This window comes from Orycteropus afer, unplaced genomic scaffold, assembly GCF_000298275.1.
Source record: "Orycteropus afer afer isolate SDZICR_OR568_19922 unplaced genomic scaffold, OryAfe1.0 scaffold00022, whole genome shotgun sequence".
Lineage (NCBI taxonomy): Eukaryota > Metazoa > Chordata > Mammalia > Tubulidentata > Orycteropodidae > Orycteropus > Orycteropus afer.
This window is the reverse complement of record NW_006921609.1, coordinates 1,824,291-1,843,894: the sequence shown is the minus strand read 5'-3', so window position 1 is coordinate 1,843,894 and position 19,604 is coordinate 1,824,291. Positions and strand designations below refer to the sequence as shown.

At 35.2% G+C, this 19,604-nt stretch overlaps 1 protein-coding gene across 1 annotated transcript in view; it reads right to left on the bottom strand.

Moving 5' to 3' along the window:
* Window positions 1–19,604, bottom strand: part of TMPRSS15 (transmembrane serine protease 15) — a 288,131-nt gene that overhangs the window by 122,896 nt on the left and 145,631 nt on the right. The window contains exons 12-14 of the mRNA XM_007934909.1: window positions 10,132–10,237; window positions 7,727–7,877; window positions 4,100–4,235 (exon numbers count right to left, since the gene is read on the bottom strand). Of these exons, the coding sequence (XP_007933100.1) occupies window positions 4,100–4,235; window positions 7,727–7,877; window positions 10,132–10,237 (393 nt within the window). The remainder of the gene's footprint in view (window positions 1–4,099; window positions 4,236–7,726; window positions 7,878–10,131; window positions 10,238–19,604) is intronic.

Below are 19,604 nucleotides of genomic sequence, written 5' to 3'. Positions count from 1 at the left end.
GTTTGAACCGCCAGCCTTCTGGTTAGCAGTCAAGTGCCTTAGGCACTATGCTACCAGAGCTCCTTTTTCGTATAACAATTAATAATATTAGTATAACTTAGACTAAGTTACACTAATAAAATGAAGGCAAGAAGCTCTGCTAGAACATAAGCATTGATTCCAAGATAGGTAGATAGGTACTGATTCATTTCTACATGAGAAATTCAGATGACAATATTTAGCACTAAATATAATGTATCTAAAATAATTTTCCACATTAACTTTTATTTTGTATTTGGAAATGAGATATGGCATATGTAATGGTAAAAAGAGAGCAGAACTGTATGGAAATAAAAAATGATAGTTAAAACTATAGCTTGACCATTTTATCTTTACTCATTTTAATAACCTCAGAAATAAGCCTGGGACTTGTGATGTGGATCTCATTTTGTATGTACCTATTCTAATTGGTAGGTATTTTGTCATGAATCACTCAAATTGATTTGCAAATTAGCATAAGTTTTGTATAATGGAATTTTTGTTTTCTCCCATTGTTCTCAATATCATTTCCACATTTGAATTAACTTATGCCCATGTCACAGTCATGGAATTGATGCAGGAGCAAGTGATTGGAGGTCCAAAATTGAAGAATGACTATAGCTATTAAAACCAAACTTAAATTTCCCAAAAGTGGCCACAACGTGGATCCCTTGGAATGAGGGAAGAAACTGAGCTTTACTATTCAGTTACTTGTCTGAGACTATTTTCTTATTTAAATGGTCCATAAAGAGCCAAAGAAAAGCTATTAGCCAGTAAGCCATGGTTTCCTTTTATTTCTGCTTAAACAAATCAGTGATCTGGAACCAGAAAAGCTTGCTCAAATAAGAATTTAACTGAACCAATTGCAAATGGCATTAGAATGAAATTGTTCAGAACACATTTGATGATAATTAACATTTTCTGTTGCAGTAAATATTGCCCTGAATTGAATCATTTAAAAACTTGAAAAAATATACTCTGGACAAATTCCTAAAGTTTATATTTTAAAATCAAATGGATTATTATACTATTAATTTTCTTCTGTTGTTAAAACATGCAGGGATGCAGAGCTACCTTGACAGAGAAATATTATTTTTGTTCCTTTCTGACTGAAATAGATATATTATGTATCTCACAGGTAACATTTTAATTTGGAAAAACATTTATTTTTTTTAATATTTATGATATTATGACAAAAGTTATCTAAAATTGTTTATTATAAGCTATGATAGATTTTTCTACTTTTTAAATATTAAGTCTATAAGATTATGTTATGCTCACCCCAGAAATTTTCTTCTTAATCTTTTATTGATGAATAGAACATACTGACAAATAAAGGATTGCAGAAGAAAAACTATTGATTAAAATTATTTCAGTATCTATCAGACATCGCTAATATATGGTATCAAAAGGAGTTATCTTTCTACTCAGTAGTGATTTTTAAAACACAAATATTGTATATAATGAGCATATGTAGTGGAGCACCTAGGCATAAAGAAGTGAGGCAACTCATTTAAACAATGTCATAAAACCCCGCCTTGTTGCATTCATGTTGGTATTACACTTAGCCCATAATTTCCAACCTTATTTTTGGAACCAAAATTTTGTTTGACAAAAATTTTTGTGGCACCCAAATAAAAATATAACGCAGAGGGAGAGAAGCTTAGTTCTCATGTATTAATATTTATTTATTATCTATTTTATATGTTAAGAACCAGTTAAACACTGGTGAAACAAAGGTGAATTAGATCTAGAGTATGATGTCAAGAAACTTCTTCAGCACAATTTTATGGCCAATATTATCACATGAGAATGCATGGTACTTTACTGTTTGGCTTCAATTTTATGAGTGTAATTTGGTCCGTTTAACTTACTACTTTCCTAACTCCTTCTCTAGCTCACATTCTCTTCTTTGAAGTTCTCTATTATTTATTTCTCTTATGTGCTATTTTAAGGTTATACAATTATACATTGTTTTGGATATTTATGTATATATTCTATATATGTGTATTATGTATTGATATTATCACCACATTTTATATTTATTATGTAGAGTTTTGCACATAGTACATACTTATAAAATTTGGATGAATGTTTGAAGAATTGAAGAATTTATGCACTACCCATTGTTTTGGTTGCAAGTGCAGGGGGCCAAGAAATTCAAGGCTGGCAGGCAGTACACTGGTTGTTGACTCCAACAAAAGACGAATCCAAGATCTCCAGGCTGAGCAGTGGGCTGCTCACTCACGAAAGTTTGTAGTCTGCGCACCAGGGTTCCAATCCCTCAAAGAATGTGGCTCTTCCCAGGATGTCTCTGGATATCTTGGAAGCAGGCCACACCCCTAGGGAAACTCCCCTTGGGCAGACTGGCCACTCAGAACACAGTCATCTGATCCCATCATGGGAACAACCACACAAAACTGGAGTCCAGCCAAGTTGACACACAGCTCCAACTATCACACACGGGATAATGGGTCCTTGTGTGGCTCAAACGGTTAAGCCCACAACTACTAACTGAAAGTCTGGCAGTTCAAATCCACCCAAGGTCACCTTTGAAATAAAGCCTGGAGATCTGCTTCTGAAAGGTCACAGCCTTGAAAATGCTGTGGAGCAGTTCTACTCTGCACATGTAATGTCTCTGTGAGTCAGAACTGACCTGATGGCAAATGACAATAACAATTGAACTAAAAGTTGTGGTTCTAATCTACTCAGTGGTGCAATGGAAGAAAGGCCTGGTGATCTGTTTTAATCAAGACTCCAGTCAAGAAAACACTGTGGAGCAGTTCTACTGTGTAACACAAAAAGTCACTTTGAATTAGAATTCACTCAACGGCAGCTAAAAACAACACACAACAGAAGGAGAATACTTGTTTGATATTATTTATCATTATGTATTTTTTTTCTTTCATATATAGCGTAGTGCCTAAGGCACTTGACTGCTAACCAGAAGTCTGGCGGTTCAAACCCGCCAGCCACTCCTCAGAAGGAAGATGGGGCAATCTACTTCTGTAGTGATATTGCCTTGGAAACCCAAGGAGGGGTCGCTATGAGTCAGGTCCGACTCGACGGCATATAACAACAACAACAACAACAAATATAATCCTCTGGAGAGTAGTTTGGAGTGCTTGTCTCCTTGGACATGGGTGAGGGCAATTATGATATTCCTTTTGCATCTGAGATACCATGTTCCTAATTGACTCGATGGCAAATAACAACAACAACAACAAATTCAACTTAAGAATCAGACAGACCATTTTGTTCTTTCAAGTGAAAAGACCCATAGAACAACAGAAATCCAAGCCACTGCTCAGCAACATCTTATGAATGTCTTTCTAAAGGGAAGATATTGCAAACTGTAGAGAAGTACCATTTCAAGAGAAAAGTTTTGTGTGTTATAATTGTGTATGTTCAAAGTCTGGACTGAACTTATTCTTATTACTTTATCCTGCAAATACACTTGAGGAGTTTCCAGCTTCACTTAACTTCTCTTGAGATGTTAAAATTCTTAAAAACATTAGGAAAACCAAAAATCTTCTTCCCCAAAGACTATAGGCCATATCATATGGCCAATACAGTAGGAATTTGTATTCTAGTAAAAACGAAATGGATATCAACATCTTCACTACTTTCAAAAGAAAAGCATACTGAAATTCTCATAAATATGAAGCGTAATAAAGTACTAATTTTTATGGTTGGTTTATTCATAACAAATAATTTTTTGCTAATCTCTATTTTACTTAAGGAATTCTCCTGGTGTAGTGGTTAAGACATTTGGGTGCTACAAAAGGTCAGTGGTTCTAATCTACCAGCTGCTTCCTGGAAAAAAAGATGAGGCAATATGCTTCCATAGAGATTTACAGCCTTGGGAACTGAATGCAGATTGTTATAACTCAGAATTGATTTGATGACAGTGAGTTTGGTTTTTGGTATTTTATTTATATTTTAATGTGTTTACTTTTTAGTTAAAACAAAACAAAACAAAAAACTGTGAGATAACAAACAAACAAAAATAAATCAAAGTAAAACCTACCTGAAAATATTAATAACTTAATTAAAAAATATATACCTTTAGGATACTTACTTGGAAGTTCTGGTGGGGTAGTTGGAACCAAAGTTGGTTCTGGGTAATTACTCACATTGCAAAAACCATATGTTAGACTAATGTCATCCAATGCAATATCACTCAGGAAATTGTTTTTAAAAGCATCAAAAGCAATCTGTAAATCAGAGAGACAAATGAAATGATTCCATTTTATTCTAAATGATTCCTCTTCTTGTCCAATATCCTTTGGAAAGTCAACACCAGATGGCTCCAAATGTATGATGACCAGTTACTGCATAGTAGAATATTTATAGACTGTGCTCTTGTAAGGTCCTCATTCTAAACATAGCTCCCTTATTATGTGCCAATGTGGGTATAAATTTTCACTGATGTTCCCCGTCAATTAAATAACATTATCAAAGTCTCTTGTTCTTTCTTTCATTGTTACTGCTGTGATACTGTGATACTCCATTGTAATATGTCATCCACATACATCATTAACAGGGGAGAATATCCTTCTCCCATGTTCTTCCCCCAACAATATTAAAAATCCAGTAGCTTTCTGCTTTCCTAGAATGCACAAGCCCTAAAGAAAAGATGCATTTGTCAGATGATTTAAATTGGAGGAGGATTTAAAGTTATGACTATAATATAATTTAGGCCAGCTGGTGCTGGCGATAGTTTATGTTGGATGTGGTGTGGGAGATTGTGTGATGATGTTATTCTAGAGGACATAGACCTAGACTTGAGAAAGAGCACCACTAGTCAGATGGAGAATTTTAGGGCCTCAGGGAAAATGGGCATTTTTAGCAGGATTTTCCTGGGTCATCTCCTGTGTATGAGGGAAGCACATAAACTAAATGCCTGCTGTGTGCAAAATAATACGCTACTCACCATGTATATATTATTTCATTTAATTATTTCAACACTATTTTATAGTCATCCATTTACTCACTTATTCACCCTCTTAATGCCAAGCACAATTATAAATATTATTTTCTCCCTTTGGTGTACAAGCAAGCAGAATTTCAAAAAGATTACAGTGACGTGCTCAGGATTTCACAACAAAATTTGACAAATATTTATAGAGGTCAACACTCACATTGTGCTTCATTAGCTCACTTAGAAAAAGTAGGTCCAGTTATATTACTTTAAAAAATGCCCAGTGAGTTGAACTAGATTTGGCTACTGCTCTACTTCATTTCTTCCTTTTGCCATCTTTTTGTCCCCTTGATGTTCCATTTTCCCTTAATTACCCCTTTCAATAATCAGAAAATAAACAGAGATGGACAAGAAAACTTCACAGAAAAGAAAGTAAAAATAGAAAAAAAAAGGGGGAGAAGGGAAAAGGAAGGAGAAAGAAAGATGGGAAGAATGCAGTTGAGGGCTCTTGGACCATTGGCTGCCTTACACCAGTTCTCATGAAGGAGAACTGAAAGCTTTGCAGACAACAATGTCCGGCCAATATGAAATCTGTGAAAGTAAAACTTCCTTCTCTGAAATGACACAATTAGAAGATTGTTAATTTGGTCTAATTATTACCTTTTATTTTAATTGCAAACACCCTTAGGAAGGGAACATATTAAACTATTATCTGAAAAATCAATTCATCTTAATGTGAATTAACTGATCAGAGACTTCCCACTGATACAGCTCATAAAATTCATTTATAAAGGAAATAAGTAGAGATTGAGTCAGAGCATGGTAAGGGAATGATAATGGATGTAGAGTTTCTAATTGTAGTTGTTAGGTGTGGTAGAGTAAGCTACATATCACAGCAACCTTATGTACCACAGAAGAAAACATTTCCCAATTCCATATTTGCTACTATATTTGTGGTTGTTGTCACAGCCACTGTCTCAATTAATGTCAATCTCATTTAAGGATCTTCCTCTTTTGTCACTTACCATCAACTTTACCAAGTATGATGACTTTCTCCCTTGATCTCTTCCTTATGACATGTCCAGAGGAATTGAAACCTTTTACTTTCTTCATGTATGCTATCTCACAGTTCTGGTTTTTGGTCATTTGTGTTCAGTGCATCTAATCTATTCTTGAGATCGTTTCTAAATTCAGGAAGGATGTATTTAAGGTTCTACTTTGAGTCTCATGGACTTTCTTCAATTTTCTTCAGCGTTAGCCTGAACTTGTGTGTGAACAATTGGCACCTGAGCTTGTTCTGACTGATAATATTGAGCTTCTCCATCATCTCTTTTCACAGATGAAAACCATTTATTTAGTTTCTGTGTGATCCGTTGGGTAAAGTCTACAGGTATAGTCTTTGTTTGCATTGTTGGAAAAAAATAAAAAAATATATTTCTGTTGAATAAGTCATTGTTATTACAGAATTCTTGAATTCATGTGATCTCCAATGCTGTATTTTCCAAGTACTGTTCTTTCTTTGTTTCTAAATTTTTCATTCCAAAGACCAGTAATTACTAGTCCAATTTTTAAAAAATCAATTAACAATTGCCTATTACACATGTGGGAGCTCTGGTAGCATAATGCCTAAGGCACTTGACTGCTAACCAGAAGGCTGGAGGTTCACACCCACCAGCCACTCCTTGGAAGGAAGGTTGGACAATCTACTTCCATTGTGATACTGTCTCGGAAACCCAAAGAGGGGTCGCTATGAGTCGGATCCAACTTGATGGCACATAACAACAACAACAACATTACACATGTGATCAATTATAAATTGCTAGTAGAAAAATAATTTCTTAGAAAAGTGTATGACAGTTCTGGGTGGTATTTGTGAAGTGTTGGAAGCTCCAGGCTACATAGGGACATGGGAAGACATAGTTGGCACATGAAAGGAAGTTTATGGAGAAAGCTTAAATATCTTGCAATATTTTAATTAATTTTTATGGCCCAGTGTTTTGGTTACCTCATGTTGCTCTAACAGAAATACCACAAATGGGTGGCTTTAACAGGAGTTTATTTTCTTACAGTTTAGAAGGCTACAAGTCCAAGTTCAAAGTGCCAGCTTTAGGGGCTGGGTGAAAGCCCCTTGACTTTGAGCTTCAGCTCTGCCTCTTGCTCTTGACCCACTGAAGCAGGAGGCTTTCTTCACTCAGTCAGCTGTTGGTTGCTGAGGCTGACATACCTAAGTCGACAAGTAAAAAGGCACAGTCCTGACATCAGCAAACCACATGGCAGGCCATTGATTCAAGTCCATTAAGAGTCCCAAGATCTGCAGACAATGTGGCAGCTGCTGAACAATGACTTATCTACATACAGGATTCAAGTGTGCCAAAAGCTACAGACCATCCATTCCTAAAGCTTCTCCTTATATACTGGGAACAGATCACATCCCTAAAGCAGCTATCAGCCGCTTGTGGCAGATTCCACCATGGAGATGATTGCCAATCTCATCATAGGGAATACTTCATCAACCTGCCCAACCACTCAAAATCAGGCCCAGCCAAGTTGACACAAAATTTAAATTACCACACCCAGTATAAAAAATATTTGTCATGCAGTAAATTATTCCTCCTAAGGTTTTTTAGAAGTCAATGAATAAATGAAAATAAAAATACCAAATGAAAAATAAAAGGTAGATTAGGAATGTAGAGAAAGTGACTTCTCTGTGTTCAGAAAATGAACTGTTTTTATCCTAAAAAGACTATAAATATGTGGTTATAAATCACAAAGTGTCTTGCCAACCTTAAATTCCACTGTTTCATTTAGTGTAACTTGTCCATAATTCCAATTTTCTCCATAATTTCCTTCTTTTTGGAAAATTGTCTTCTCCATGTTTTGTCCACTGCTGATATTAATGCTTAATTTATAGACATTTTCACCATACATATAATACCTGGTTTGGAAACAAGCATATAAAAAATGATTGGATTCTTACTCAGAATAAGAGCAGTTTTAAGAATAAAATGTAATTAAAATACCAATAATTAAAATCTGCAAAATTTTGGATGGTGGAATTAGTTGGGAGAGAAGAAATGGATGATGCTAATTTGTTTTATGAAATCAAATGTACTAAGATAAAAGCTTTAAAAGTTTGAAGAAGAAAAGTAAAGAACTGAAGTGGTAATCTAATATCCAGAAAATGTTTAGCATCTAAGTTAAAGCTACTGCAAGCTTCCATATGGTTTGCCAAACACAAGATGATGTAGTTCTTTCATTCCATGGAATGTACGTGCAAGTCCTATAAATGATGTACACTCTAGAAGAAATTCCCAAGGAGAGAATCATTTGCAATTCCACTTCTCATTTAATTGCATTTATAAGTTACAGCTGATGTAAAGTGCATTGCACACTCATCTACAACTTTTATGTATAAAATTATGATATGACCATATTTTTATTACCTAACCAAATACCTCCAAAAAAAAAACCTCACTGCCATCAAGTCGGATCTGACTCATGGTGACCCCTCCTTGGGTTTCTGAGGCGGTATCACTAGGAAGTAGATTGCCCAACCTTTCTTCCAAGGAGTGGCTGGCTGGTGGATTTGAACTGCCAAACTTCTGGTTAGCAGTCAAATGCCTTAGGCACTACACCACCAAAACACCTCAAAGGAAGGTATATATGATAAAGAGGATCAAGAGATTTTAAAACAAAAAAAAAAGAGGTTCAAGGGGAAATCATTTTTATGAATTGTTGTTGTTGTTGTTATGTGCCGTCGAGTCGGCCCCGATTCATAGCAACCCCTCCTTGGGTTTCCGAGGCAGTATCACTACGGAAGTAGGATTGCCCAACCTTCCTTCCGAGGAGTGGCTGGTGGGTTTGAACCGCCAGCCTTCTGGTTAGCAGTCAAGTGCTTTTAGCCACTATGCTACCAGAGCTCCTTTTAGTGCATAATTATTTAACTTTTTCCCTAGCTCTACTCAGAAATTACGCTAAGATGTTAATGCCAGGACATGCCATAGCATATTTTTCTTTGTATTTTATTTCATTTTCATTTCCACAGGTAGAGAATTGAGGAATATACTTTCTCTAGGAAAGGAAATCTTATAAAAAAAAAGAATTTTCTGGTGATTTTTTTTCTGGTCCAATTTTAATTTGGGAGCTAAAATTATATTAAGAAAAGTTAGAGAATCAATCATTCAATAATAATATCATAGAATTATCTGTGAAAATCCAGGGCTGACTTGACGGCACATAACAACAACAACAGACATTCATTCCAGGAGAAGATTGATCATGTCTTTTTGGAAATGTACCTATTCTGTCTCTTTTTCCCTTTAACCTTATTAAATTCCCAAAATTATTTCCCCTAACTTTTGGTTAAATTATTAGAAAAACATACAAAGTAATTTTGAAAAGCCACTTTTTTTGGTGTGTATGTGCGAGAGAAAATAGTTTGCTGTCATATGTCAGTGTTTTGAACAATAGGTTTAATTTCATTTTTACTATTTCTTAATAATGATTCTGAAATCCTAACAACAACAAGATTCACCCACATGAAATAACTTTATCATTGTATTTGCCTTGGAACCACCTTTTTCCTTTTGGCTCTTGTTTTTCATTTGTCTTTTAAACCTACTTAGTTTTTAGATTTCACAGCAGTCAGACAAACATTCTACTAATTCTCCTGTGCCTCTCCTAAATCCTGTTTGTTCTTATACAAATAAGTAAGTTATTAATGATCTGAATTCTACTTTTGACATTGGGTTTTTCTATATCCTTTACCAATAAACCGGTTGTGGAGTCGATTATGACTCTTGATGACCCCGTGTGTGTTAGCACTGTGCTACAAAAGGTTTTCAGGGACAGCTGAATTTTTGAAAGTAGATCTCCAAGTCTTTTTTCTGAAGTACCGCTGGGTAGACTCAAACCTACAACTTTTGGTCAGCAGTCAAGTGTGTTAACCTTTATTCCTACTACATAAGGATTCCTCTAAATCCTTTACTGTCTTTGAAATTTATTTTCTCTTGGGCCTGGAAGTTGCTCGGGGAGGGGAAGGGAGGCTACCAACATTCTGGTATTTTATCAATTGGAAAAATAATCACATAGGCATTAAAGTTTTAAACAATATCTCTGTGTATCTGAGCCTGGAAACTTGAAAAAGACAATGTTACTCATTAAATAAGCATTTAACATATATGGCATACCAGAAACTGAGGCAGATTGGTTCCCAAGTTAAGACTAAAGGGAGGCTTAAAAGTCGCACTCTTTCTCTTCTTCCACCTGGCCCAGTTGGGGTAGAAATGTAAAAGCCTGTCAAAACAACAACAAAAAAATGTACCTACTTACTGAAATATATCTTTGACAATCAGAAAAAAGAAAACTTCAAGGTGAAAATATAAGGAGATTATCAATAGATATAGTGCAAAGACACTAGACACATGGCCAGAAGGCATTAGGTCTGCCATACAAATTGTTATATGTGAAAATCACTTCACACCATGAACTTTCCAATTTAGAAAACCAGGACCTTGACCTAGAGTATCATTAATGGTATTTCTAGCTCTGACTTATTATGAGTCTACATGATTGTTTCATTATATTATCGTGTCCAATACTACTTTAATTACAGTTTACTGGATACTTTGATTAATTCACATATTTATATGTAAGGATCTGTATGGAAGGATATTTAGGTATGCTGGTGGAATAACTAATGATATACACAGTACTTAAATAGAAATTTGAAAGTGCAGTTAAAGGTTTCAAAGACCTACAGTTTTATATTCCACTGAATACACTGTAATTCTCTATGTATGAAGTTACCTGATTTTATATGGTTTCATATCCCTTATTCCTTTGAATGATAACTAATCAGATAGCAGAAGAGCAGAAAGCATACTAATTCACATAAAAGCTTTCTAAACAGCTGAGGCCTCTGAATAAAGTGCTTTCTCATTTGGAATTCATTATTCCAAGCAATGATTTGAGTTATTTGAAGTGTGAGAAGAGTTGTTGGGGTGAGAACAGTCTTGAACTTTTATGAGGAATTTTTTTATTCTTAGTTTGCAGTCATACATTATGATAGGAAGTAGGAAACATTATAAGGAAATATGATATCTTTTCATATACAAATGAAATATTGGGTAAACCCAGTTTGATTGGAATGTAAATTTTTATGATATTTTGCATTTTACTGTTTATTTGAACCCAAATATCTTCTCTCTTTTCCTTTCTAACAAAAAATTTATAGGCAATATTGCAAATAAAATTCAAACTCATTCATTTATAAAACATTGAAGAAGAACAAACCTGAAGAAAAGAAATCCTATCAGAACTGCCTAGAGATATAATAATATATGCTCAGATCAGTGAGTCAAAAATGAATCAGAATAAATGAGTATTTTATCAAGATGGAAATCATGGCCAAATGTCTTGAATGCAATTCATATACTTTCATTTGATTTAGATGGCATGTTGTAAAAATACAAAAGAACGTATGTTTAACGTTTTATATTTTTAACACATTACTTGTGTTTAACATAATACTATGATATTTCATGAGTACCAATTTTAGCTATATAGTCAGTGGTCAATTATCCAATCCAATGAAATAGAAAATTACAGAAAGAGAGAGGAAATATTCTGAATCTATTCTCTAAATATTCAACTTTAAATCCCTTTTAAGTTGACCTTAATTTTAGTTGCTTAGGACATAGTTAAAACATTTGACTGCTAACTAGAAGGTTGGAGGTTCGACTCAACAGCCACTCTGCAGAAGGAAGACTGGGCAATCTACTTCCATAAAGATTTACCATCTCAGAAACACAAAGGAGTCGTTATGAGTGGGAATCAATTGATGACAGTGAGTTTCTTTTTCTTTCCTTTTTTTTAGGACATAGTTAGGGAAGAAATAAGTAAAATACCACTTAATGCAGTAGTCATTTAGAAATATACCTGTTTAGCTGCAATTATATAACATATACACAAGTTATGCTCCAATTTACATTTGGTTATGTTCATAGTCAATTGGTTATGATTTGAAATATTTTGCTCTGTTGTTTCACTCATTAAGCAATAATATTTTTGGCAATTTCAATTCTGATTAGAGTATCATAATAGCTTATGTTTAGTGTCAGTGTTCGGGAAAAAGATAATTAATTATAATTATTAAGGAAAAGAGCTCTGGTGGCATAGTGCCTAATGCATTTGCCTAATGCTAACCAGAAGGTTGGTGATTCAAACTCTCCAGCCACTGCACAGAAGGAAGATTAGGCAATCCACATCCCCACCTCAGAAACCCAATGGGGGTCACTATGAGTGGGAATTGACTTGCTGACAGTGAGTTTGGTTTTTGGCTTATATCATCTTACGAATTATATATAAATAAATTTTTAAAATATATTAAATATCAGATAGAATTGTATTCTATATTTTATAGCAAAATAATGTATTACATTAATTTCTTATGTGTTTTCTGCCAAGTAGTTAAAGAAATGAATTAGAAGATAAAGTAAATTATGAATATTAAAGTATATACATATACTTGGGAGCTCTGGTAGTGTAGTGCCTAATGCACTTGACTGCTAACCAGAAGGCTGGCAGTTCAAACCCACCAGCCACTCCTCAGAAGGAAGATGAGGCAATCTACTTCCATAGTGACACTGCCTCAGAAACCCAAGGAGGGGTCACTATGAGTCGGGTCCAACTCAACAGCACATAAAAACAACAACATACATATACTTTTCATAAAATTTACTTATTCTAACCATTCCATTGTACTTAAATTTTATCAAACCCCAAACCAAACCCACTGCCATCATGTTGATTCCAACTCATAGCAACCCTATGGGACAGAGTAGAACTGCTCCATAGGATTCCCTATTCCAGCTATCACATGACCACCGTTTAACCCATCTCAGATACTACAGGAATCATTGCATTCCAAGACAGCCTATTCCACCCCAACATGGTTAGAAACTTTCTTCCTCTCTCTTTCCCTCCATCCCTCCCTTCCTTCCTTTCTTCAATTCCTGCTTCCTTCCTTTCTTCCTCCCTTTATCCTTCCCTTCCTTCCTTTTGTCAAAATGGAGTTATTGTATACTTCTTGGTTCTATGTTTGCCTCCTAGGTTCATTAAAGACAAAATAAATTTGTATCAGCTATATTTGTTTATCAGAAGGAAGATTGGGCAATCTACTTCCCTAGAGATTCTGCCTCAGAAGCCCAAGGAGGGGTGGCTATGAGTCAGAATCAACTTGACAGCAGTGAAGTTTGTTTTTTTTCTTGGAAGTCTTCTCAAGATTATCCATCATATTTACCTTGAATTTTTTTTTTTTTTTTTTTGCAACACAATTACAGTTTGCTGTTCCATTTCAATAGCTCTCAATTAGTCATACATCCAAATGGCTCCACTTGTTGTTAGGTGCTGTTGAGTCAGCTCCAACTCATAGCAACCCTATGTACAAAGAATGAAACACTGCTCAGTCTTGTGTCATCCTCACAATCCTTGCTGAGCCCATCATTGCAACCCCTGTCTCAATTCATCTCATTAAGAGCCTTCCCCTTCTTTGCCAACCCTCCACTTTACCAAGCACAATATCCTTCTCCAGGGAATGGTCCTTTCTGACAACATGACCAGAGTAGGTGAGACAAAGTCTGGCCATTCTCACTTCAAAGGAGCATTCTGGCTGCACTTCTTCCAGGACAGATGTGCTTGTTCTTTTGGCAGGCCATGGTACTTTCAGTTTTCTTTGCCAACATCACAACCCAAAAGCATCAACTCTTCTTCAGTCTTCCTTGTTCATTGTCCACCTCTCACATGCATATGAGGCAATTAAAAATATCATAGCTTGGGTCAGGCACACCTCAGTCTTAGAGGAGACCTCTTTGCTCTTCAGCACATGAAAGAAATCTTGCAGTAGATTTTCCCAATGCAATACGTCATCTGATGTCTTGACTGCTGCTTCCATTGGTGTTGATTGTGGAACCAAGTAATATGAAATCTTTGACAACATCAACCTTTTCTCCAATTATTGTGATGTTGCTCATTAGTCCAGTTGTGAAGATTTTTGTTTTCTTTATGATGAGACACAATCCATACTGCAGACTGAAGTCTTTAATCTTCATCAGTAAATGCTTCAAGTCATCCTCACTTTCAGCAAGCAAAGTTGTGTTGTCTGCATATTGCAGGTTGTTAATGAATCTTCCTTCAATCCTGATGCCATGTTCTTTATATAGTCCAGATTCTCAGATTATTTGCTTAGCATACAGATTGAATAAGTATGGTGAAAGGATAAACCTTGACACACTCCTGTCCTCATTTTAAATCATGCAGTATACCCTTGTTCTGTTTGAACAACAGCCTCATGGTCTATGTACAGTTTCCTGATGAGCACAATCAAGTGTTCTGGAATTGCCATTCTTCTCAATGTTACCCATAATTTGTTATGATCCACACAATCAAATGCTTTTTCATTGTCAATAAAACACAAATAAACATATTTTTGTATTCTTTGTTTTCAGCTAAGATCCATCTGATAGCAGCAATGATACCTCTCATTCTGTGTCCTCTTCTGAATCCAGTTTGCACCTCTGGAAGTTCTCTGTCAATATACTGCTGCAACTGTTTTGGAATTATCTTCAGTAAGATTTTACTTGCTGTTGTTGTTGTTGTTATGTGCTGTTGAGTCGGCCCTAACTCATAGCGATTTTACTTGCATGTGATATTAATTATTTTGCTTGATAATTTCTACATTCTGTGGGATAACTTTCTCTGAAATGGGTACAGATGTGGATCTTTCCCAGTCAGTTGGCCAGGTAGCTCTCTTCCAAATTTCTTGGCATAGATGATTGAGTGTCTCCAATGGGGCATCCATTTTTTGAAACATCTCAATAGTAATTCTGTCAATTCCTGGGACCCTCACTCCTTGCCAATTCCTTCAGTGCAACTTTCACTTCTTCCTTCTTGATCATTGTTATCTCCTGAGATGGATGAACATTGACCAGTTCTTTTTGGCACGGTGACTCTGTGTGTTCCTTCCATCTTCTTCTGACATTTCCCACATCATTCAATATTTTTCCCATAGAATCTTTCAGTATTGCAATTCAAGGCCTAAATTTTTCCACAGTACTTTCAGCTTGAGAAATGCCAAGTGTGTTCTCCCATATTGGAGTATTTCATAGGTGGAAAAGTAGTAATATCACAACAGTGGGGCTGCAACTTAAGTCAGACTATCATTGGCATTATCTGTTTCTCTGTGTGTCTCACTACAAGTTATCTATTATCTATTTCTGTGTGTCTCAGTACAAGTTATCTATCCCTCCAGGGATCATTTTTATCACCTACTTGCACCATTGCTTGATAATATTTCCTTGATGTTATCTAATAGATTTCTGTGTGGTGCAAACATTTCACTCTCCACAAATATTAACCTAAAGACTCCACAAATACTAACCTAAAGATTAGTGGTTCAAATGCATATAGCCTGGTGATCTGCTTTCATTAAGATTACAGCCACAAAACCTCATAGAGCAGTTCTACTATGTAACACCTTGGTCATCATGATTCGGACTTGACTTGATGGCAACCAGGTTTGTTTTCTTCTTTTTAAATGTTATCTAGTTAGTCCCTTATTCAAGATCTTCTAATATCTCTTTATTTCCTAATGAACTAAATAAAATTCACTCAGATGTTTCAGGTCCACATCATTTTCCAGCCATATGGTTTTTACATCATATCTATTTATACAGCATATTTACAAAATAAGATTGTTTTTATTTCTCCAAACACCCAGAAATTGTGTGACCTTTTTTCCTCTTTTCTTAGATTTCTACTTTCCCTTTCATTTGTTCCTGTTAAAATCTTACTAATATTTGTGGTCATTTAAATCAAATTGTCATTTCCTTCAAAAGCCTTTCTTGGTCAACCTCCCAGTTGCAGTTGATCACTCTTTTCACATTCACAGTTGCACTTTCTACTTCTCTGAAGTCACATAGTATGTTACATTCTGTATTTTATTTATATTTATATGTTAATTTTTAAACACTTGGTAGAGATTTGAGAAAAAAGAAAGACATTTTATTCATTTTTTAGCTCATTAAATGGGCTTGTTAAATGTTGCTCAATATATTCGTTACACTGATTTGACTTGCTTTTCCATTTTTAAGTAAATTAAAATGCTACACAAAAGTGTGATCAAGTAGATGGTTTCCCTAACCTTATGAGAATTTATATGATCAACTGAAAATATGTTTTTAAAATATTCAGTTTTCTTAAAATATATTTGATAGCTTGTGGAAATAGCCTGAGTAAACTTAAAACCCAGAAAATTGCATAAAGTTAGTTAATTTAAGTACACAGTAAAACCCTTTATTAAGTCACTAGGCTTTTCTTACAATTTCCTATCCTGTATTTCTTCTTACTTTACCATGAACCAAAACCTAGCTTCTCCTACTTGGAACCTCAATTAAAAACAAAAGAACAGGGTATGGGTTGATGGTGATTTAGAGACCACAGAACCTGGAGAGATTGCAGACTTTTCTGATAACAAATATTCCCCTCAAGAAGAAAATGGGATGATATAAATTGCTTTGTGAATTGTAAGTGTGAACTGCATGCAAAATTAACTAAGCCTAAAACAATAAAAAACACAAAACACTGCTATCAAGTTGGATCCGACTCACAGCGACCCCTCCTTGGGTTTCCAAGGCAGTATCACTACAGAAGTATATTGCCCAATCTATCTTCCAAGGAGGGGCTGGTGTGTTTGAACCACCAGCCTTCTGGTTAGCTTTCAAATGCCTTAGCCATTATGCCACCAGAGCTCCTATAGATAAATATTATTGAAAGTTTTCAATTGGAGAATGGGCAAAATTCAGTCAGTTTCTAGCAATGTTAAAAGTATTATCATTTTCTAAACTTCAACATTAAAGGCAAGATAAGAAAACAAAGCATAAAGGAATACAGAAGATATTACTTTGAAAACACTAAAGTGAAACTTAGAAAAAGTTTTTAAGCTAAGTGGAATGCAGATATCTAAAGTACTTGACGTAGTTTTGAAAATTGAGCAATATAATTATTTTTCTCCCTAGAAACAGCAGAGAACTGCACCAGAAACAATTTGTATCTATTGAATAGTTATATAGCATGGAAAGAAAATAGTTATAATAACTAACACTTATATAGTACTTTCTAAGTGCCAGATATTGTTCTAAGTTGTTGTTGTTTAACCATAGTAATATATTTAATGTTCATAACATGTCTATGCAATCTGCTTTTATTATCATCCACCTAGATTCCCAGATGAGGTAAACAAAACACAGAGAGAGGATAGATAACTTGCATAAATGGCAGAGCTGAGATTCAAACTCAGATAATACTCCAGGCTCTATATTTCATACGTTGCTTCCTTCCCAAACACAAGAAACAATGAAAATTTCACCGGAAAAGACAAACAAAGAAACACTTTCTTTAGGTTGTCTAGATCTTCTGTGACTCCTATATTTCTGAAATTTTCACATGCAACTAACTAGCCTCATTTTCCCTGAGTGTTAGGAACAAATGGGCTACTTCTGAGCACCTCAAGATACTGCCTTGAATCAATATCACCATCCCCACCAATTCATTCTTCTGCAAGGTACCTGAACATTAACAGAGCAGAGATTTAGGAGACATAATGCTCCATCCACCAGGAAGGAGTTCTTCAGAAGGACATAAAATGTTAAGAGCCTTAGATGTTCTTCCCTAAAACAATGTTAATTCAAAGTTTATCTGCTTCATTTAGAATTTCCTGTCATTTAAAGTGAAGGCAAAGAAAAAAAAATGTGCATGGATAAGAGGAACAGCAGGAGACATTTAATTCTCTTCCATTTCAGTGGTAGGATGTCTGACACATAAAAAGCAGGTTGGGAGAAAAATGCCCCTTGTGGGGGGAATGACTGGTAGATTATGAAATCACAGGTATTAGAGTTGGAGAGGACCTATTAAGCCTTATCATCTGTCCTCATTACACTGCTGCCTCTGGTGGGCTCTGAATTGCTCTTGTCTAATTTTAAATAACTCCTGCTACACGACTTTCTCCTGAGACTCCATTTAAGATCCAACTGTTTAAAACCTCCATCTGACATTCAACCTGTTTCACTTTGGTCAGTTTCATTTTACTTCTTTAGTTATTTAATCTGTTGGCAAGCTGAAACCATTTCTCTCTTACAATGTACTTATACTCTTCAAATACAGGTGGGATTATTTTATCTCTTATTATGATGACATAAAAGTAGAAAAATGATAATTTGAACATCAAAGATTTCAACCACATAAATGGTATCTGTCATAGTCAATGGATATAAATGCTTTCTGCACTTTCCTTTGACTACTCTTGTCCAAATGAGGTAGAGACTTTTTTTTTTCCTTACCATAAAGAAAAATAATGATCTGATTATTTGACTGTTTTAGGTCAGGATCTTTAGTGGCTGCAGTCATTTTCACTTAGGGTTAGACTTCAGCTGTGCAAGTTACTAATTTTTCCATGTAGGATCACTCTCTGAGAAATAATACGTTCAAAGGGAATGAATTCTGTATGAGAATATTCATATCATAATTTTCAGTGCTAAGCATTTGTGGCTTAATGAATAAGTCATCTGTGAAAGGCACATTTTTGTCCGTAGGGTTACACTTGTAACTAACTTAGCAGAATCATATTGTTTTTACTCTTATAATTTATCCAGAATCTGACCCTTCCTTTTTTAAAAATACATTTTATTGAAATATAATTTATGTATGTGAAACACACAAAACTGAAGTGACATGGATCGATGAATTTTTTTTTCAGTGTTTCTTCCCTTCCCCTCCCACCCCTAGTATTTAACAAAGAAAGTTTCCTTCCATATATAAACCTTTCCTTGACTTCTTACAATAATGAACTAATAATATATTTGTCCTTCTGTGATTGACTTATTTCACTCAGCATAGTGTCCTCCAAGTTCATCATGTTATGCAGTGTTTTACAGATTATACATTATTTTTTAGTGTTGCACAGCATTCCATTGTGTGTATGTACCATAGTTTGATTACCCATTCTTCTGTTGATGGACTCATAGATTGTTTCCATCTTTTTGCCACTGTAAATAGTGCTGTGATGAACATGGATGTGAATATATCTGTTCTTGTCCTGGCTCTCACTTCTTTAGCATATATACCCTATAATGGGATTACTAGGCAGAATCTGATCCATTTTTATCCCATATGTTCTTACTCTGATCTCAGTCCCATGACCTCTTCTTTTGGTTATATGATAGCCTGGTCTCCCTTAAAGGAGTACAGTGGTTAAAGTACCTAGCTTCTTACTGAAAGTCAGCTGTTCATACCCACCACCTGCTCTATAGGAGAAAGATATGGCAGTCTGCTTCCATAAACAGTCTACAAGGGTCACTATGAGTTGGAATAAGCTTGATGGCAATGGATACAGATCTCCCTGATAACATTCTAGCCCTTCCACAAACTATTCTCTATTATTTAGAGTAAATATGATCACTCCTGTGTTCAAGAACTTCCAATAGCTCATTTCACTAAGAGAAAACCTAGAAACCAAAGAAGCACCATCAATACGCTGACTTGACAGCTTTTACTCAATCTACTCTAATAGCTCTCACATCCTGGAGAGGTCAGTCATATGTTCCCCTCA